Source organism: Callorhinus ursinus, unplaced genomic scaffold (genome assembly GCF_003265705.2).
Source record: "Callorhinus ursinus isolate GAN/ISIS: 27379988/994484 unplaced genomic scaffold, GSC_fseal_2.0 scaffold16, whole genome shotgun sequence".
Lineage (NCBI taxonomy): Eukaryota > Metazoa > Chordata > Mammalia > Carnivora > Otariidae > Callorhinus > Callorhinus ursinus.
The window spans coordinates 29574108-29596736 of NW_027397078.1; the positions used below are offsets into that span (position 1 = coordinate 29574108).

The 22629-nt window shown below is 36.3% G+C and overlaps 1 protein-coding gene across 8 annotated transcripts in view; it reads left to right on the forward strand.

Moving 5' to 3' along the window:
- SCML2 (Scm polycomb group protein like 2) overlaps positions 1-22096 on the forward strand; it is a 92065-nt gene extending 69969 nt beyond the window's left edge. For 6 of the 8 annotated variants that reach the window (XM_025857861.2, XM_073902031.1, XM_073902029.1 and 3 more), the window contains 8 exons: positions 116-324; positions 4445-4568; positions 6565-6768; positions 7460-7642; positions 14683-14796; positions 15457-15708; positions 19057-19208; positions 20283-22096. In XM_025857861.2, coding sequence (XP_025713646.1) covers positions 116-324; positions 4445-4568; positions 6565-6768; positions 7460-7642; positions 14683-14796; positions 15457-15708; positions 19057-19208; positions 20283-20411 — 1367 coding nt within the window. In that variant the 3' untranslated portion in view covers positions 20412-22096. The remainder of the gene's footprint in view (positions 1-115; positions 325-4444; positions 4569-6564; positions 6769-7459; positions 7643-14682; positions 14797-15456; positions 15709-19056; positions 19209-20282) is intronic. The other 2 variants (XM_073902030.1, XM_025857863.2) reach the window with 2 other exon arrangements.
- Positions 22097-22629: the final 533 nt, after the last annotated feature.

The following is a 22629-nucleotide window of genomic DNA, read 5'->3' on the forward strand; positions in this document are numbered from 1 at the left end:
GAATAACCTTTGGAATATTTTTAATGGTTGAGTTAAATTTCTTTAGAGTCCTAAGAAGACAATACCAGTGTCATTTACTTTAGTTTTATTTTTGTGTTGTTTTTTTTTTCCTCAGTGCCTGTTACAAAGAATATAGCAAAAACACAGTCTTCTGTTTCCAAAGCAACCCAACGTTCAATGCAGTCTCCACAGAAAACTGCTGTAATATTACCAACACAGCAGATCAGGAAATCAGGTCGCATTAAACCACCTGCACAGACTTCAGTCCCTAAGAAGGGAAGTGCTGTTAAAAATCTTACACCAAGGACAAAAGGCCCAAAAAAGGTTAGTTAATCTCCTCCTAATTTGTATTAGAGGTCTCTGCAGTGCCTTATTTATAACATAGAGTTTAGGATTTACTAAGAGTATGATGTGGCCCTTTAGGAATGTATTGTATGAAGAGCATATATAAAGCTTTTTAAAGTCCACATAGCTAGCTATCAAGATTGGTATTTCTTTCCTTGGGTAAACTTAAAACTTTGAATAGTGCTCAACTTTTTCAAAACCACATTGGACATACTGTGTGGGTATATTTATGTTCAGGCCAATTTATTTAAAAGTCAGTACACTTTAGAAATGAATGTGAAGTGAGTTTTACTGTACATAAATTATACCTCAATAAAGCGGGTGGAAAGGGGAATCAAAGTGATAAATTCAATGATGCTAGGCCACCTAACTGACTCCCCCAAAGAAAACAACTTTAGAACCTGGAAATAATAGAAAAAACAGCTACTTGAAGATACTGGAGCTTGAGTGGAAGCAGACACACTGTGGTTGGGGGCAGTACACACAGGAGGTAGGTGTGTTACACAAAATTCTGTATCTGGCAAAAATACTCTTCAAGGGTGAGGGTGAACTAAGGATGTTTTCAGATAAAAGCATGCTTAGAGAATTCCACACTGGCAGATAAGCACTGTAAGAAATGCTGAAGGAAGTTTATCTCTGGGTAAATGTGAATGATTTGTTTTTTGCTTTTTTTCCCTCTTAATTTCTTTATAATAATGTGACTAAAGCTATAATTATAATATGGTCTTGTGGGGTAATGTAATATATATGGCATGATGTAATACATCATTACATAACATCAATACATAACATGATCTAATACATTATAACAGAGTATAAAGGCTTTGAGTAGGGGATATGGATTTCTGTCATTGCAAGTTTTTTAACTATGTGGGTTATACAGTGTAATGCCCAGGGCATATTGTAAAAACACAAATGCAGAGAAGTATAGCTAAAAAGCCAGTAGGAAAACTAAAATGGAATTCTAAGGAATATTCAACAAGTAATTGAAAACAAACAAAAAAAAAAGGAAAGGAGGAATAGAGGAATGGAGGAATAAAACACAGAGGAGACAAATAGAAAAGAAATAATAAAGGGTATACCCAGACCCAAACATATTAATAATCACTTTAAAAGTTGGTAGACTAAATTTTCCAATTAAAAGAGATTATAAAAATGGATTTTAAAAAGACCCAAATATATCTATTCTACAAGAGATGTATTCTTTTTTTTTTTTACAAGATATGTATTTTAAGATTTATTTATTTTAGAGGCAGAGAGAGAGAGAGAAACTGAGCAAGCAGGGGGAGAGGCGGAGGGAGAGGGAGAGAGGAAACTTCAGCAGACTCCTTACTGAGCTTGGAGTCCAACCCTGAGATCATGACCTGAGCTGAAACCAAGAGTCAGATGCTTAACCGATTGCACCACACAGGGACCCTACAAGAGATTTATTCTTAACATTAAAGACATAGAATCTTCTTAGATCTTATTAGAACTAAAGTAAATTTTAGCAGTAATAAACATTTCTGAGTTCAGCCATCTGATATCAATATATATAACATTTCTGTTTTGTTTCAACTAATGTTTACAGTATGGAGCAAAATGACAATCCCATTTTGATTTCATTCTATTTTATTTATTTATTTATTTTTTTTAAAGATCTTATTTACTGGGGTCCCTGGGTGGCTCAGTCATTGAATGTCTGCCTTCTGCTAAGGTCATGGTCCCGGGGTCCTGGGATCAAGCCCTGTATCGGGCTCCTTGCTCGGCGGGAAGCCTGCTTCTCCCTCTCCCACTCCCCCTGCTTGTGTTCCCTCTCTCGCTGTGTCTCTCTCTCTCTCAAATAAATAAATATTTATTTGCAAGAAAGCACAAGCAGGGGAAGTGGCAGAGGGAGCGGCAGAGGGAGAAGGAGAAGCAGGCTCTCTGCTCGGGGCTTGATCCCAGGACCCCGGGATCATGACCTGAGCCGTAGACGCTCACTGACTGAGTCACCCAGGCGCCCCTGATTTTAAAATGCTTAAATTAATGTTGGTATTTTTATTTCAGAAAGCATTAAAAAATTTTAAATAAAAATTAAAAGTTAATAACAGTGAATATATTTCAAATATAAAATTATAAACATTGAAAAAATCAAATAAGCAGGTTATTCTAATATAGTTAGATTAAAATTTTCAAATTCAAAATAAATTGCATAAAATTAAGGAAAGTTGTGATATTTAAAAGGAAATAATGCTTTATTTTAAATGCATTTTGCAAACTAGAATGTATCAAGGATGTCATTGATGCATTTTTTTTTTTTTTTAAGGTTTGTTTCTTTGAGAGGGAGAGAGAGCACAGTGGGGAGGGGCAGAGGGAGAAGGACAGAGTCCCAAGCACACTCTGCGCTGAGCATGGAGCGGGACTTGGGGCTTGATCTCATGACCCTGAGCTCACAACCTGAGCTGAAGCCAAGAGTCAGAGGCTCAACTGACTCTGCCACCCAGGTGCCCCTGATGCATATTTTTAATGTGTATTTTCCAGCTGCTGAAAAAAGTCTTTGTGATTAGTTGGCATAATGATGAAGATATAACTCCATAAAGTTTCTCTTCACTCCTTTATTTTCAAATAATTCCAGTGCTAATTTGACAATTTTAAGAAGGTGTTTTTGAAAATATTGTTTATAAGGTGGTAGGGTGGGGCAAGGGACAGGTTCTGTAATTTTTTTGGATAATAAACTATTTTTTGTTTCAAAGGAAGAATTTTAATTCACCATCTTCTTAGCTTTATTATTTCGTCATGGAAAGATGAAGGTTCTCATGCAGTTACCTATATCCCTTTTTCAGTACTGTCACACCATAGTTTAATTATTTTTTTTAAGATTTTATTTATTTATATGAGAGAGAGAGCGAGCAGGAGCAGAGGGAGCATGGAGGGGGGAAGGGCAAAGGGAGAGGGAGAAGCAGGGAGCCTGACACAGGGCTTGATCCCAGGACCCCGGGATCATGACCTGAGCTGAAGGTAGACGCTTACCCGACTGAGCCACCCAGATGCCCCCATAGTTTAATTGTTTAGGAAGTCTTTGAACTGGAGTACGAATTATTCTTACAGTAGACTCTTTGTCAACTGTCCACATATGCCCCCCCTTTAAGGATTCTAGAGGTATAGAAGCACATTTTTCAAATAAATGTACCTTTATTCAATTTACAGTGTTAATACAAGCATACTATCTTGGTATGTTTTAAGTCAAAGGATTCAGATTTCCGATTTTTAAAATACTGAAAGAATGAGAATATATCAACATAATAATTATAATTCAGTACTTAAAAAATAACATGATTTACTAGAATACAGTGAACCCAAGTGACAGTCATTAATTTAAACAAATAAGGAAATACAACAATGAATGTTACCCTATTTTATCCTCCTTTGTCCCTGCTTTAAAAATATCCTCTATTATTACCTTTTCTAGGTACAAGACCCCCTTCTCTGACTTTGGAGAGCTGTGTTTGAAGGTAGCTCCAAGAAAACCCCAAGAGTTGATACAAAATAAAACACTAGTGATACTTAACAATGCCCAGAAGACCTTTGGTTCTTATATACAATAGGCATAATTTTATATGGACTTTAGCAAAGCACTTGTAATTTTGTCAAAATTGTATATAATGTGGAGAAATGCAGGCCAGATGTAGTAAAAGCCAGATGAGTGACTGCTTTGTAAAGGCAAAGTCCATCCTCTGCCTTGTTGAGGTTCCCCACCCCCATTTGATGTGTTGCTGGATTGGCTTTGCAGACTTGACTTTAGCAGTGTGAAAAAAACTTGCCAGGCAGGGAACCTCAGAAAATAAAAACAAGTTTTACAGAGTGAGCCATTCGGCTAAGGTGTGACCAGTTGGAGGAGGGGTAATGCTGGGAATCCCCTCCTCTTGGTCTCTTTTTCTCCCACCTGACCAGCTCATGGGCCCCTCTGAGGAGCGCAGTTTGGAAAGTACTGTAATTTGTGACACACACAGAGGTTTCCAACCCCAAGGACTTCTGACAGCTGATCATTTGTGACCACTGACCGATAATTTTCCGACCTCCTTATCTATGAATTTTTAAAAATGTGTAATATATAGTTGTGCTTTTTTTTTTTTTACAGGAAAAATATTTTCCTGTTTTGTGTTCTACATCTTCAGCCTCTATAAATTCCCTGGCCAGAAAGCGTCGTGTTTCGTATGATAAGGATGCTGCTCCTGGCACATCTAAAATAGTGATGTCAACAGGTAAATTAGTATAGGGTATTAGGGTATAGTATAGTATAGGGTATTAGGGTATAGCATAATATAGGGTATTAGGGTATAAAATTACTAATCTTTTACTCTGTGTTATTTTAGTGTCTTTGAAATTTGAGCAATAAAATAAAAAAAGATGATAAGACATGTTTTTGTTTTTTTCTTAGCATTTTTCATATTAAAGTGTTTTGAGATTCTGGTTGTTCATTTTGATGTTATGGAAAAACTGTTTAAATATACAAGTCACTTGAAAATTCACTACTCTTAAAGTATTTTATCCAGCTTAGTAAGATTTACAAAATTTACATCATTGTCAAATCTGTTTTCCTTTTATCTTATTTCACAATGTCTTTTTGTCTTGTATGTACTTTTAAAGCTACTTCAAATCTTTTTAAAATGTCTTTTAAAATCTTGAAAGATCCTTTCCTGTCAGGGGCATGATGACTTTAAATTATTCTCTGTTATGTGAAGAGTATGAAATGACACAGACCTAGACTGAACAAATCCCCCTTTTATTTGTCATCTCTTCTACGTTTTCTTGTTGCCTTCCTATTTTTTAAAGCATGTACCATTGCTTTTTCTCCTAGTTTTGTCTTTCTTATACTCTTCTGTTCCTTAGACTTTTCTTCCCAATTTCCCTTCCCTGATTAAAAAGAAATTATTTTTTTGAAATAGAAATCACTTAAAGGATTATTGTAACATACTCATTTTGTCAGTTCATTATTTCTGATTTTTAGTCTGTTGGCAGGAGAGACTAGCTAAATAAGTATAACGCAAAGGAGATAAAACATTGAAATCTTTGTTTAGCTTCATTTGTGTTCAGTAGGACTTTGTCCATCCCATCAGCACCATGGATTTTTATTTTTTTTAAAAAGATTTATTACTTATTTTAGAGAGAGAGAGCATGAGCAGGAGGGGCAGAGGGAAAGGGAGAGAGATTCTCAAGCAGACTCTGCGCTTAGTGCGGAGCCCAACTCACGATCCCAAGATCACAACCTGAGCCGAAACCAGGAGTTGCATGCCCAACCGACTATGCCACCCAGGCACCCCCCGGTTAAGTTTTTAATAGCTGTTTCATTTCTGTGACAAAGTCCATCCTTCCTTTGGCTATTGCCACAAGGTTGAATTATGTATTTCAACATAGTGAAAGAGAGATTAATGGGTTTTTATTGTACTGAATATAGACCACATATATGTAAAATTTGGCAATATAAATTAGGTAATGGATAAACATAACGTGCTTCTTGATTTAGGGGGACAGTATATTTTCTGCTTGGTAATAATGTACTCATATTGTTACATTGTATGTTTTAATATTTATTGATTCTCAGTGAAGAAATATTATGGAAACACGACATTTGTGTGATTATAGATGATTTGCTTCTAATTCATATACTTTTATTATACTAAGGAAAGCATTATTTTTTAATTTTCTTCAGTGAACCTTGGCATGTATATAAAGAACATTTTTATTTTCCTTAAGTTAATGAAAAAAATCACTCTAGGTCATTAGAACTTACTGTGTGGCATGTATCTTAAATTACTTGGTTACTTTAGAAAATACAATGAAGGTGCAATGTTGGTGATTTAAAATAAATTCAGTCCAAGGAGTGTATTAACATGATCAGTTTTGAAAGAAAATTTTTATACTGTGTATACAGTTGAAAGGTGAAAATATTTATCTTTATACCATTTTACATGATGTGGGAATGTGTGAAGAATTGTTTTGTGATGCTACTAAAAGTTGGATAGTTTTTATTATAATTATTCTAGGCAAAATTCTAGAAAGTTGACTAGATTTAAGGTCTTTATACAAATGTGAAAATATATTTGCATATATATTTTTAGGTAGCAGAAATGATTGTTGATATTAACTATATTTGGGTCTCTTTGAAGTGTGGCTAGTGGGATATAGTAATTAATTATGTAGTGTTTATGTTGCTTTTAACCAATCTGATTGTTATATTTATGTACACGTTTCCTCAAGTCTGTGTCTATGTAAACAAACATGGAAATGCTGGCCCTCACCTGGATCCGAAGAAAATCCAGCAGCTGCCTGACCACTTTGGCCCGGGCCCCGTGAATGTGGTGCTCCGGAGGACCGTGCAGGCCTGTGTGGATTGTGCCATTCAAAGTAAGACTGTTTTTGGATTTCTTAAGCCAGATCATCGTGGAGGAGAAGTGATAACTGGTATGCTCAACTAACCCTTTATTCAGCTTTTCTTACAAATTTGATTTTATTTTAAAAAGGCAAGGATTTTATAATATATAGATTATTTTATAATATTTGTAGTCTATTAACTAATAATATTGACATACTTACATTGATATAATATCTATTTATAGATTTTTAACTCTGGGAAAGTTTAACTTTACGTTCAAAATAGACAATGGTCAGAGTCATACTGTAAATTGAGGTAAAAGATTTTTTTACATGCTGTATTAAGCTCACTATAGACAAAATACCTTGGTTGATAATATATTTTAATGTTTTTAGAAAACAGACTGATCTATAGGAAGCTCTAAATGAAAATGTGACTCAAGAAGTGCTTATGAGATAAGATCCAACTGGCTTTCATGATTGATCAGTTACTATGTTTATACCCACAAAATGCTTGGAGTAGCGGAAGTGGTAGAGATCACTGGGTTGCCGCTGCTGCCCTTGTTGTTGTTTGCCTTGGAATACTTTGTAAATGAGAATGCCTTTACCAATGTAGGCTGTTGTGTTTGAGAGGGGCCTTTATAATTTAAGAATATTCCTTTATAAATTACAAAAACCACGACTTAGATTTATAATACATTTCCGAAATTGGTGGCTTTTTTTGATGTTGTAGTTTTATCTTTCTATGAGCTAACTCTGACATCTCTTTTCCCCCCAATAGCTTCCTTTGATGGGGAAACTCACTCTGTCCAGCTCCCTCCAGTGAATAGTGCATCATTTGCTCTTCGCTTTCTTGAGACCTTATGCCATAGCTTGCAGTGTGATAACCTTCTGAGTAGCCAGCCTTTTAGCTCTTACAGAGGTACTACTCCTAGTCCTGCAGAGCATGATAAAAATAAATCAGGTGAGAGAAAATGTAAAATTTTGTACTGTGCTTCTATTTTGTATTTTATAATTAATGCGAGAATCTTGTGTAATTTAGTTTTTCCTCATGTTCTCCTCAAAGTAAACATTTTAGCCACCATGAACTAATTAGACATGTATAATATATAGTTGTTTTTGTTCATTCAAAGTGGGCAGGTAATTTCTTATATTCATAATGAACTTGAGAATCAAAACCTGTAAAGTATCCTGTGCTTTGATTTGCATTTCCCTAATGGCTGAGGTTGTTAAGCATCTTTTCATGTGCTTATTGGCTATTTGTAGATGTTCTTTGGAGAAATGTCTATCTAAATCCTCTATTTTTAATTGGGTTCTTCGTCTTTTTATTACATAGAAATGAAATATATTTGTTCCTCTTATATATTACATTATATTTATATTTGTTAATATATAAAGAATTCTTTATATATTCTGGATACAAGTTCCGTATCAGAAATATCCTTTGCGTATATTTTCTTCCATTCTGTAGGTTGTCTTTTCACTTTCTTGATGGTGTCCTTTGAAGCACAAAAGTTTTTAATTGCAGTGAAGTCCAATTTACCTATTTTTTCTTTTGTTTCTTATACTTTTGGTGTCATACCTAAGAAAATATTCCTTAATACAGTTTCACAAAGATTTACTCCTATGTTTACTCCTAAGAATTTTGTAGTTTTAGCTGTTATATTTAGGTTATTGGTCTATTTTGAATTTTTCTATATACAGTGAGATAAGGGTCCAGTTTCATTCTTTCACATGTGGATATCTAATTGGCCCAGCACCATTTGTTGAAAAGACTACTCTTTTCCTACTGACTTGTCTTGGCACCCTTGTGAAAAATCAGTTGGCTGTAAATATATGGATTTATTTCTGGACTTTGTATTTCATTGATCTGTATGTCAATCCTCATGGCACTACCACACTATCCTTTTTTTTTTTTTTTAAAGATTTTATTTATTTGACAGAGAGAGCACAAGCAGGGAGAGTGGGACCCTGGGATCATGACCTGAGCCAAAGGCAGACACTTAGCCAACTGAGCAACCCAGGCACCCCAGTACCACACTATCTTGATTACTGTAGCTTTTTGTAGTAACTTTTGAAATTAGGAAGTATGAGTTTTCCAACTTTGTTCTCCTTTTTCAAGATTGTTTTGGCAATTCTGAGTTTCCGTATGATTTTTAAGTTCAGCTTATCATTTTCTGCTGGATTTTAGTAGAGATTGTGTTCAATCTGTAGATCAGTCCGGGGGTTATTGCCATCTAATAATATTGAGTCTGGGTGGCTCTTGATTTCAGCTCAGGTCATGATCTCAGGGTCTTGGGATTGAGCCTCGCATCCAGCTCCATGCTCAATGTGGAGTCTGCTTGTCCCTCTCCCTCTGCTTCTCCCCTGCTTGCGTGTTCTCTCTCCCTCCCCCACTTCAAATTAATTAATCAATTCATTAATAAAATCTCTTAAAAATATTGAGTCTTCTAGTTTATGAATATGGGATGTCAGTGTATTTAGGTCTTCCTTAATTTATTTCAATAATATTTTGTAGTTTTCAGAAAGCACATCTGGCACTTCTTTTGATAAATTCATCCCTAAACATTTTATTGTTTTTAACACTATTGTAAATAGAATTATTTTCTTAAATTTTGGGTTGTTCATTCCAAGTGTGTAGAAATGCAATTGATTTTTGTATTATTAATCTTTATTCTGTGATCTTGCTGAATTTGTTACTTACCATTGGGGTTTTTGTATGTGTGAATTTCTTAGGATTTTCTTAGTCTGTTTTGTCTGATGTTACTATAACCAGTCCAGTTTTAAGTACTGTTTGTGTGTTATATTTTTTCTCACCTTTCCCTTTGAACTTATTTGTATATTTGAATTTAAAGTGTATCTTTTATGTTAATTATGTAATTGGAACATGGTTTTTTTTTTTTAATCCATTCTGCTAATTTTTTTACTGGAGTGTTATCTCATGGACAGTTAATATAATTACTAGTAAGAATTCATTCATTCATAAGGTAGGATTTACATCTACCATTTTGTTATTTGTTTTCTAGGTCTTAGTGTTTCTTTTTGTCTTTTCTTCTTTTCTTTGATAACTTTCCTCTTGTTTTAAATGTTTTTTTTCTGTTTTTATTTTTATTTGTATATGAATCTTAGTTTGTTTTTTTTTAAGATTTTATTTATTTATTTGAGAGAGAGAGAGCATGAGAGGGGGGAGGGTCAGAGGGAGAAGCAGACTCCCTGCCGAACAGGGAGTCTGATGCGGGACTCGATCCCAGGACTCCAGGATCATGACCTGAGCTGAAGGCAGTGGCTTAACTGACTGAGCCACCCAGGTGCCCCTGAATCTTAGTTTTAAATAGATGTTTTCTTATATACTATCTTAATTCCTTTGTTGTTCCTTCTACTAAAGTTTTTGAGTTTTTTTTCTTTTTTTTCTGTCCAGGGGTTATTTTCATAGTAGTTGCCTGCCGTGGGGATTACAATTAATATCTTAATTTAAAACAATCTTGTTTGGATTAATACCAACTTAATTTTATTTAATTTTATTTATTTTTTTTAAAAGATTTTATTTATTTGAGAGAGAGAAATGCGATAGAGACAGAGCACGAGAGGGAAGAGGGTCAGAGGGAGAAGCAGACTCCCTGCTGAGCAGAGAGCCCGATGCGGGACTTGATCCCGGGACTCCAGGATCATGACCTGAGCTGAAGGCAGTCGCTTAACCAACTGAGCCACCCAGGCGCCCAATACCAACTTAATTTTAATATTATGCAAAAACCTTGCTCTACTACAGCTCTTTTTCCTGCTCCCTTCTTTGTTCTTTTATTGCCAAATTATATTTTATACATTATAAGCCCCAAAATATAATTTTGTAATTTTTTTTTCATTATTATCATTTTTTTGTATTTTAAGCTTTCTTCCCGACATGGGTCTTGAACTCATGACCCTGAGATCAAGAGTCACATGCTCTACTGACTGAGCCAGCCTGGTGCCCCTATTTGTTTTTTTAAGGGAAGAAGAAGAAGAAAAGAGTTATAAAGACAAATGTATTTGGGGTGCCTGGGTGGCGCAGTCAGTAAAGCATCCAACTTTGGTTTCTGCTCAGGTCTGATGTCAGGGTTGTGAGATTGAGCCCTTCATTGGGTTCCACACTCCACAGTCAGCATGAGTCTGCTTGGGTTTCTTTCTCTCTCTCCCTCTACCCCTCCCTCCCCTGCGTGCACACTCTCTCTCATAAATAAATATTTAACCACAGATATTTTAACTGGTACTCTAATTTTTTTTAAGGATTTTATTTATTTATTTGAGAGAAAGAGTGAGTGAGAGAGAACATGAGCATGGGCAGAGGGAGGGAGAGGGAGAAACAGACTCCCCTGCTGAGCAGGGAGCCCAACACTGGCCTCAAAATCAGGACCCTGGGATCATGACCTGAGCTGAAGGCAGATGCTTAACAACTGAGCCACCCAGGCACCCCAGTACTCTTTAATTTTTTTGTGGATTTGAGTTACTGTTGAATGTAATTTCATTTCTTGTAGGTAAGCTGTTCAAGTGAGGAATTTTTTCACTTTTTAAAAAAAAAATCTTTATTTTTTTTAAAGATTTTATTTATTTGACAGAGAGAGAGCAAGCACAAACGGGGAGTGGCAGGCAGAGGGAGAGGGAGAAGCAGGCTCCCCACGGAGCAGAGAGCCCTACTTGGGGCTTAGTGCCAGGACCCCAGGATCACAACCTGAGCTGAAGGCAGATGGTCAACCGACTGAGCCACCCAGGCGCCCCAAATTTTCTCACTTCTTTAAAAAAAGATTAGGGAGAGAAAGAGGGAGAGAGAGAATCTCAAGCAGACTCCCCGCAGGGCAGAGCCTGACCCCACAACCCTGAGGTCATGATGGGAGCCAAAACCAAGAGTCAAGTGCTCATCCAGTTGAGCCATCCAGGTGCCCCTCACTTTTTGTTTGTGAAGAATTTCTTATTTCTCCTTCATTTTTTAAAGTTTAGTTTTGTTGGATGTAGAATTCTTAGTTGACTGTCTTAGCAATTTGAATGTATCATCCCACTTCCTACTAGCCTCTATAGTTTCTGATGAGAAGTCAGTTGTTAATCTTATTGAGGATCCTTTGTATGGGATTGGCTTTTCGCTTGGTAATTTCAAGATTCTCTTTGTCTTTTGCTTTTGATAGTTTGACTGTGTTTTTTCTAGGTGTGGCTATCTTTGAATTTATCCTGCCTACTTGGAGATAGTTGAGTTTTTTGGATATTCAGATTAATGCTTTTTATCAAATCTGGGAAACATTTAGCCATTACTTATTCAAATATTCTTTCTGGCCCTTTCTCTCTGTCACCTCTCCTTCTGGAGCTCTTCCATTATGTGTATTTTGGTGTCCTTGATGGTATCCCACAGGTGTCTGGAGTCTGTTCATTTTTCCTCATTCTTTTTTCTTTCTGTTCCTTAGACTTTATAATCTCAATTGACCTTTCTTTAAATTTGCTGACTCTTTCTTCTGCTAGTTCACATCTGCTCTTGAGCCCTTCTAGTGAATTTTTCATTTCATTTATACTACTTTTCAAGTCCTAAATTTCGATTTGTAATTTTTTATCATTTTATTGATAGTCTCTATTTGGTGAGACTTTGTTCTCGTACTTTCCTTTAGTTCCTTAGACATGATTATTATTTTTTAGTTCTTTGAACATAAATAAAATTGCTGATTTAAAGTCCTTGTTTACTAACTCCAGTATCTGGGCTTCCTCAGAGGCAGTTTCTATTGACTGTTTTTCCCCCCTTTGTATAGGCCATACTTTTATGTTTTTTGCATGTCTCCTAATTTTTAATTGAAAACTAGACATTTTAAAAGAGTGTAAAGCAGTAACTCTGAAAATCAGATTTTCTCCTCTTCCCTAGGGTTTGTTGTTGCTGGTGCTTTTGTATAGTGACTTTCCTGGACTAACCTAATGATTTCCTGGGCTCATTTATTATATGTGGCCACTGAAGTCTGCTCACTTAGTGTTCAACAAATGATTGGACAGGGATTTCCATAAATGCCTGCAACCAGTGTGTCTCCCATCCTTTGCCACAGAGTTCATGTATGTGTTGGAACTTACCTTGAACATTCCAAGAGGCAGTTTACAAGTCTGCTTTGTGCAGAGCCTCAAGGTCAGCAAGAAAAGAAAGATTAAGGTCTTAGGTCTTTCCTGGGCATGGATACTGCCTTGCACATGCATATGGCCTTCTAGATTCCCAGGAGTATCTCTATGGTTTTCAAAGTCTCCTAATGGACATTTTATTCTCCAGGTTTGTTTTTAAAGCTTTTTGGTCAGTTTCCCATCAGCCCCAAATGATGATGCTGCCTCAGGCAGCTATAGTGTTAAACAATTACTACGGTGGATTTTTTTGGTTTGTTTGATTGTTTGAGCAATGCCTTAGAGATAGGACTGTTCACACAGAGCAGGCTCTGATTTAGGTCCAATAAAACAAAGCCTGAGATCAGAGCTTTCCATTGAGTTTCAAGGTTGTTCAAATTGTGCCAGTTCTCTGGGGATAGGGCCTTTTGAGAGCCCCAAACCCATTGTCTTCCCTCCAGTGACTGCTAGGATTTGCTGGCTTTCACAACTACAGTACTTATGAACCTGTTGGTTTGCAAAGCTGCTGCAAAAACAGTGAAGGGGATGATGGTAGGGAAGCTAAAATGCCACAGAATTTGCTGTTCTTTCTGAGGTTCAGCCACTTTTTTCTTGAACAAATGCTTTTTGGGTTGTTGTAAGCCTTTATGTGATGTCCAGAGTTTTTGAAAAATTAATTTTGCCAATCTCTTTGTTATTTTTATGAAGTGGATTTTGCAGGTCTTTAATCAGTCATCCTGGAAGTGCCTCTCTATGATGACTTTTAAAATATTTTGTAAATTATATGGCTTTTTCTAGTTATCCCTGCAGGAAAAGTTTCATGCCTGAGCTTACTACAATACCCAGGAGCAGAAGTCAAGAGTCATTTCTATGTTTTATCAGCCCCAGATAGTAGACCATACTCTAGCTTCATTAACTTTTTATAAGAAAGCATTAAAATATTACAAGTAAAAGAAAAGATTTTCTGATCTTGCTAAGATTCTGAGGTAACATCTATCTGTAGAAAACTATACATTAGTATTTGAATTTTCCATATCATTAAATGAGTATGAAAAAAGCCAATTTTTTCTTTATAGGAATTTAAATGTCCTAATTATAGAAATATTTGCCATTTACGGAAATATGTTTTGCCTATTGGTTTTTGTAGTCCATGATTAAAAATAAAATCAAGTGGTAAGAGCTCTCTTAGACTCTTTAGTAATCAGTAACCAGATGGCTAAAAGTTGCTTATCAGATGATCTTAAGAAGCATGCCTGACCCCCAGCTATTTTGAACCAGATGAAGTTTGACTTTGGTACATTCTCACTGCAATCTTCTCACGCAAGTTCTATTATCAGACTATTTAGATTTCTTTTATACTTAATTTTTCCTTTTAGTTGGAGGTTAAATCAAGATACTGATTGATATTTAGAGTTTAATAATTTGAGATGTCGTTACTTTCAGGATCATGCCTTAAAGAGTGGTCCTTTAGGTAAAAATGCATTTGGTTTAATAATCTGTAGAGTTATAGGAAGGGTAGCTCTGGGCCAGGACTGTTGCCTATAAAATGAGATGTTCACTGTACACTGTCTTCTCCTTCTCTGAATTCTTAACTTTTTTTGTTCATGGGAACAGTTTTCCTAGGCCTTTTTAGACACATTATAATTGATTGCTTCACTGCTTCTTGAGATACTTAGAGATATCTGATGATCCTGGAATAAATGATGCCTGTATATAATTCTTTTAGCTGTTGAATATGATGTCACCAAAATATTTAATGGGATGAAATCAACACATATTATTCATAAATAATCAAGTAATTGATAAATTGCTGATGAAGTTACAGTAGGCAAATGATTTAGAAACAAGTGTTATATGCTGATGATCTGAAAATGCTTGAGGAATGTTAGTTATAAGAGACACCTTTTTTTTAAACAGTAAAAGAAGACATAACAGAAAAGAAAAGCCCCAAACGGCCTTCTCAGGAACCTATACCTTATGTTGTTCCTGTGTCACCTAAGCTCCCCAAAACAAAGATGCATGCCTCTAAAGGTAAATAGTATTTACAAGTTCCTGGAATGGGAAGAAAAGTCACTCTACTACCACTTAACTATATGCTCTCGGGTGGGGGTGTGTATTTGCCCAAATCAGGTGAGCATTTAGGCTACTACTTTGGTAGCTTTGTCAGGAGTTTCATTCTCTTCAGAAGTACACAGTTGTCATTTCTCCTTAGATAAAAGTAAAATAATTACAGTAACATTTTCCATTCAGTTTTGTATTACTGAAAGCTGATAAAAAGTGAATAGAAAAACCTAGTGCCTAGTGCCTTTCTGCACTGAAAGTTTTAAGTGTCCAAGTAGTAAGCAAATGTTAGAAGCCAACTGTGTGATCATATTATAATGGTTGTGAAGAACTGCATTCCTAAAAATGAATGCTTTAGTGAGGTGTTCACAGCCTTGGTAGCAAGACTGGGAAGGGACAGTTGCCATGAGAAATACAGGTGACATAGTGGAATCAATTTGGATTTTAAGACAGTGTCCATTACTATAAATGCCAAGGGAGGGGTGGCCACGTACTTTATGTTAGAGGTTTATGGTTCAGTATAGCATGGCTTAAGTGAACTGTTGAAGATTAGGAGATGTTTTGACCTTTTAGTAGTATTTAAGCTATAAGTCTACTGAAGATAATTGCCCTTGTCTTTTTTTCTTGTAGAAGAACTACTGTCTTCTGAGGGAAATGGCATGCCCAAAGAGGAAAAGCTTCCTGAAGATTCCAAAAACTCACCACTAAATCCAGCAAATTCTTTAAGCCCTACCAGCAGAAATCCTGTAAGCACTCATACTGTAGTCTCCAGGAATTTTTCTCCAAGTGTGCCTGGCATCTCAAGTTCACCACTAGTGGGGACCAGATCTACCAAGAGCAGTCACCATGAAGTTAAATTCCAAATGCAGAGGAAAAGTGAAGGTATATTTAAAAACAGTGATTCTCAACCAACATGTTTCTTTCTCCTTAAGGTTTCTTTGCCCAACAACATCCCTTGAGAGTGTATCACATTGGAGAAAGTGCCAAGATTGAGGAGTTTGAGTCCTCCCTGTTTATGTTACTGTCAGGGTCAAGTCACTACAGATGCTCCGATCCTCATGGCGGCATAGAAGTATCCCTGGGGATTTGGGTCACCAGCCATGTCTCTCGTAGACATCTTAGATCAGTGCTTCTTATTAATGGTTCCATTGTAATTTATCACTTCACTGGATCCTGTCTGGACTCAGAAACCTCCTGACTCTGAGGCCTGGAAAGATGCACTTCCTCTCCTTTCTGATGTACTCTCTTCCTTGTCTCTTTTGAGACCTTTCCTGACTCCAGCCTGTGTGTGGCTCCCAGATCTGGGCTCTGGTATTCTGTTGCTGTAGCTGTTTCTCCATTCTCCACACCTTCAGTTACTCCCTCAGACCCACCAGGAATACATAACATGTGTAAACAGGGCAGCATCCTTTTGCCATTTGGAAAGAGCCAGAATAGTTTTCCATGTGCAAAGATAGTTACCCTCTACCCTTTTTAAGGATGAAGGGGGTGGGGGTAGGGGTGGGCCGAGGTGGGGTAAGGGTGGGAATGTGTTTTGTCCTTTTTCTCCTTGGTAGGCATCTAGGCAAGGTGAGTATTGAAGGCAGTAGGAACCATCCAACTTGATTGCTTTTCTTAATGGATGTTTTCTATGGGCAACTGCGCTGTATACATGCCATGACATGTTTAATATCATCCCCCCATCTTCCACCTCATGTAGATCGTCTCTGCTTTCAGAGTGACATTTGCAAGGAGTCTGATGGTAGATGCTTATCCCATCAAGTGGTGGTATACCCAGAATTTTTAGGTATTTTCACAAAATGAGAGCTTTGAAGACAGGCCTTCTCAGCAAAAGGCTATAAAAGGTTACCCCTGATACTGAATTGCTCACTTTCAAATGTATGACTAATATTACTATGCCAAAGTAGCCTGTATTTGAGCTTGAGAAGTCTAGCTTTTGGTCTTCCCAGGAGTGGAAAGACTAAGAGTAATAACATTACTTACTGGTAATTTACTTATTAGTAATAGAAATCAGCATCATCTTCATCACTCTCTGACATGTGCCAGGCATGTAATATTTTACATAGCCTTTACAGCAATTCCTTAAGACGTACGTGCTGGTAAACATTTTCATGTGAGAAATCTGAGAAGTCACTTGACTAAGGTCCCCAGCTAGAAAGTGGCTGGGTCAGTCCTTGAATCCAGGCACTCTGACTCCAGGCTGTACGCTTAACTGCTGGGCTGCTTCCATCTCCAGAGAATAGGTAAGCATTTCCCTTGGAAACTGTCTAGAGGTGTCATTACTATTGTCTTCCTTAAGGTCTTGGAACTGTTACTTAAAGCTGAGTCCACCCCGATTGCTGGTGATGCTCTCACAACCTCCTGCCCTGCCCCATTATTTGAATGAAATAAATTGTTCATTTTTATTATAGGAAAGAAATCCAATAACGTTGTGGATAAAATCAAATCACTTTTATTCATTTCAGAAACACTTATTGATACTCTAGTGTAAGACAAAGCCATTCAGGAGAAAAGCATGACTGGATTTTGATTGTTTTTCACATAGTTTATTTCATGTAATTATTTGAATAACACTAATGTTTACAACTTCTCTGATTGTTTTGAAGGTATGCGCCCAATTAAATGATTTCTCCATAATGAATTAAAAATAGGTGATCTTATAGTTGTTTTATTTTTAATATAAAATTAGTTTTATACCATAAATTACATATTTGCCTATAGTTTTTCTGTAGTAATCTGTAAAACTGGTTGCATGTTATTTAAGATATAACAGTATCAGATTCTGATGACATAAACCAGAAATGCCACAAAAAAGTTATTTAGAGGTATGATTAGCTTGATTAGCTTTGCCAATAGTTTTTTCATCTTAAGTCTTTCTTGGAACTAAAGGAGAAGACTTTTCTGCCTAAATTGTTAGAATGCCTTAGGCATGGCATGGTCTATACCATCATCATTTTTATTTGGGTTGAAATAGCGCAGTAGCATTTCTTGGTAGATAGGACCAACATTTTTATCTCTGACAAGTGAAAGGGAGGATATGTTTTAGTAAAGAGTTTTTGTTTCACATCAGAGTTGTCATATTGAAGGAGAAAATAAGTACACTTTTGAGCTACACACAAAAAAAACGTACATTCTGAGTTCTTTTATCTTCTGTTTTTCTTTGCCCTTTACCTGGGTAAATACTCAAAATGCCCCTAAAATGGCTGGAGCCCAGATGATAGGAAAGAAAACATATCTTTGGTTAAATCACACCAAAAAAGACCAAATTTGTGTTGACGGTCCTTGTTTAAAGAAACAGATTTTCCCGGCAAATTACAAAACTCACTTCTGTTATCACACACTAACTTTAGAGAGTCAAGTGCTCTGGTTGAATAGAATGAATACTTACCTGGGACACAAAGAAATTACAGCACAACCTGGTGAACAGCACAGCTAAAACTTTTTGAGGTGTGAGTGCTTAAATCTCTTTCTCAATTATTTCTTTTTTCGACCTATAAACATTCAACCAGAGTATCTATTACTATGCAATTAAACTTGAGAGAGGTATCGAGTATAATGTTAAAGTTACTTCTGACCTAGCCAAGCAGAAAATAATCCTGTTTTCTTCAAAATTCAGATAACCATTTAAGCCTTAAGAGACAGGAATTTGAAGAGTAAAGTGATGCTAAAATTATCCATATTGAATACATGGGAGAGATTCGGTAAAACTCATTTGGTTCTCAAAGATAATGGGGTTATTGAGATTCCTTGATTAAAGTGAATAAATTTAAGCAACTATGAAACTAAATCTGGAGACTTTCCATTCTATTTAGCTAGTAAAAGAAACCTAATCTAGACAGGCCAAGAGGAGAGAGATTGAGAGAAATTCAAGAGTAATAGGTGAGCTTAGATTAACCTCATTTACCCCAAGCACCAGATCTTTTGCTGTCTTTGCCTGTGGCCCACAAGGACTCAGATTGATCAGTCTGTTTTATGATTTTTGAGGCTTTAAGGTAAATTCTGAAGCTGCTTTTATTGTTTGGGGGAGGTCAGATGGGGTGCTCTTGGGTAGCCATCCTCAGGTCATCCTAATCTAGGCTTTCACTGGATTCTACACTTGGAGTCCTGGGTCCTTGCTGGGGTGCTTAATAGAAGGTTCCAGGAATGGGACCATTTCTCCCTACCTAACATCTCTTCTTTCAGGATAATGATCAGGTCAAGTATGATTTGTCTTTTTTCCCCCCATTGAAGCTCCAAGTTATATAGCTGTACCTGACCCCAGTGTCCTGAAACAAGGCTTCTCTAAGGACCCTTCAACCTGGTCTGTGGATGAAGTGATACAGTTTATGAAACATAAAGATCCTCAGATATCAGGCCCCCTCGCCGACCTCTTCAGGCAACATGTAATGTATCTTTTGATCCGGTTTTCCTGCCGTAATGCCTTTCAATGACCTCTGTGCAGGCCCTTCAGTTGGATGGATGCTGATTAGTGTGGATGGTGGGGGAACCCTATCAACTGATTTTTCCATATGTGAGAAAGGTTACTTGGCCCAAAGTTAGATTCTTAAATGGTAGAGGCTGGATCTGTGCTTTAAATGGGTACCCGAGTACCTAAAATACTACAAGTCTTCAAGTTCTCAAGAGAAGATGATTCAGCAATGGCCACTCTCAGATGTCTTCTCCCACAAGGATCCTCCTCCCCACCTGCTCCCTGCTCGGCCCCAGGACCGTGAGTAGGAGGGGGTAACCACAAGCTGTGACAGGGTGTCCTGCCCAATGAATCCAGCAACTGTGTAAGATTAAGTGCAGTTTTATTTTAAATAGGAGCTCATGAATACCAAATAATATGCTTCTCCGACATAAATTGGTCAATTAAGGAAGTAAAAAATTTTAGGAGGATGCCTTGTGTCTATTAAGTAATGTTTATAGTCTTTTGTAACAAATCAGTGACCAAGTATCTTCTGTCCTTTTCAGTATTCTAAGAAAATCGGTAATTAGTTTTACATTTAATTAGTTTAGCTTCAGACAACTAACTGATTAGCTTTCAACATAAAGACAACACTGTATAACACATTTACAGTTTGCATTGATGCTGACATCCTCATATTCCCAGCCTTTCTAAGAAAGTTAATGACCGTCTGAAATTCATTTCTACAATTCATAGCTTTCTAACCTTTGTCATAGATATGTAGTATTTTATTCAACACACAGTATTTAAAATGAGATAGTTTGGTGCTTAGGCCAATTTTGAAAGATACTGGATTAAATTTCCTTTTTCTTAAAATTTGAAGTGAATTTAGAAATTATCAAATGATGTCTTGCTGTATAAATTATATTTTTAATAGTTTTCAGGAAATAAATGCATATTCAGAGAATATATATCGAGAATATACAACTGCTCTCTATTTTACATGTTCTTATATATAACTTGAAAAAATATGAATGCATTATTAATTGTAATTTCTTTCTCTCTGTAGGAAATTGATGGGAAGGCTCTGCTACTACTCAAAAGTGATGTGATGATGAAGTACATGGGGCTGAAGCTGGGCCCAGCATTAAAGTTATGTTACTACATTGAAAAACTTAAAGAAGGAAAATACAATTGAAAAAAAATGTATAAGTTTAGATTGGACAGAGTTCTTTGTTATCCTGATAACTTTTAATTTAAAAATATTTTAATTCCCCTAGCAGCTTTTGTTTGGTAGACAGTTCCTCTAAATATAGGTTATATCCAGCATTGCAGAACAACATGATAGTCCAATCTACTTCTTTAAAAAACTATTTACCTGTTAGTATTAGCATATTCAAATTGGGAGTTATGTCTTTTTATTGTTTTACAGTTTACAGTTTATCATTTTGTACAGTTTACAAATGTATTTTCATGCTGGAAACAGAGAAACACCTTTGATTTCAGTTAATGTTTTTTTTTTAAATTTAATTTTATTATTAGTCACCATACAATACATCATTAGTTTTTGATGTAGTGATCCACTAAGTTAATGTTTATATATAGAACCAAAACAGCTAAATCCCAAAGGGGGAAGTATCAGGGACTGACAAGTTCTCTAATGAAATCTGTGACAAGTTTTCCTTAGAAGAGAATTTAAAGATGCAGCTGTAGATATACTGTCTTTCTCCAGATATTTTATGTCTGTTACTACCAGTTCTGTTCCTGTCCTGCCAGTCTCTAGAAAGGGAAAGCCATATAAGTTATTTTCCTTTTGTTTATTATTTCTCTGTATGTTGTATTTGTTCATATTTAAAGAAAAAAAGCAAGCTTATAAACTTTCATAAAGTGTTCTTAATCAGTTTTTGATAACTTTTGAACAATTATAGGATAAATAGAATGGTTGTTTTATGCAGGAGATATTATACTACAAGGGTGGTTTGGATGGAGTCTGATTAAATTTTTTTCAATAATATACCTATTATTTTAAAACATTACATATTTTCGCTAAGTGTAGACATTTAACTGGGCATTCATTTCTCACATCTCAATATGAAGACACCTGTGCCCAAATTTTTTAAAGATAGATATTTTATTGTCTGTTTATTCCTCATAAGGATACTATACCGTATTTATGTATTATTCTATAACTGTAGGTATACAAACAAGTAAATCTGTTCTTTTTGAATTTAATATGGCACTTTGTACTGCCACAGAGGTAATGGTGAACTATTTATATAGTTAGAGGTTTTTATTCTGTAAAAAAATATGTGCATCATTTGCTATTACTATTACCTCTCAGCTTTGTCTTCAGGGGATAAGAAACAATCCGTAGGTTGGTTTTCATACAGGGAAGCTCTCTGTCCTATGCAATGTTTCTAGTTAATTTGCTTAGCTCTGAGCCATCTATTCTGCTAAATTTTGGAAGATGCATTAATTCTGACTTCTCATTTTAGGCTTTATTTTTAAAATTAGAACTTTTAAGGGGAAATGGTGCTATATGTTGTAATTACTTTGTATAAGTTTGGTGTAATGTTTATAAGCTATGAGAATCTGTGCTAAAAGTCTTAGCCATTTGTTGTAAATGCCAATAAAATATACACCAGGGGCATGAATGTACATTTTCAGAAAACCAAATGTACTTTATATAAGAATGCAACTATTTAAAGGGTGGTTTTATCTGTTATTCCTTTTGTGTTAGAAGACAAAATTCTAATTTAAACCTGGTCTTCTCTCAAATTGTGTGAAGATGCTGTGCCCAGTTCAACAGTCCTCAGGTGTTTGTATGAATACTATGTTTTACAGTTTTCAGATTTTAAAATATAATAAAGTTTTAAAACCACAGTAATGTCAAAGCCTCAGATTTGATTTTATTTGCTCTCACTGCATTCAATTTATTAGAGTCGATAAAGAGTTGATAAAGTTGATAAAGAAACGCTCTACTAAGTTTGTGGTTTTCTGCGCCCAGAGAGTTGACTATGAACACTTGCCCTCATTCTACAGATGAGCAGATCGCTAGCAGCAAAGGGCGGATCTCCGGGCTCCGGGCTCCGGGCTCCCTGCTCGGCGGAGAGCCTGCTTCTCCCTTCTCCCTCTCCCTCTCCCCCTGCCTGTGTTCCCTCTCCCCCTGCCTGTGTTCCCTCTCTCGCTGTGTCTCTCTCTGTCACGTAAATCAAAATAAAATCTTTTTTTTTTTTTTTTTTAAAAAAAGGGCCGATCTCTTGGAGGGCCTAAACGAGACCCCAGGGGAGCAGTACGAAGTTCCATCGGTGAGCTTTGTCTTTGCTCAAAACTTGTTGCTCGCAATGGTATTGGTGATGCGAGCGCGCTGGAAACGACCAGGGCCCCCCGCGTATCGTCCCCATCCCCGAGTTCTC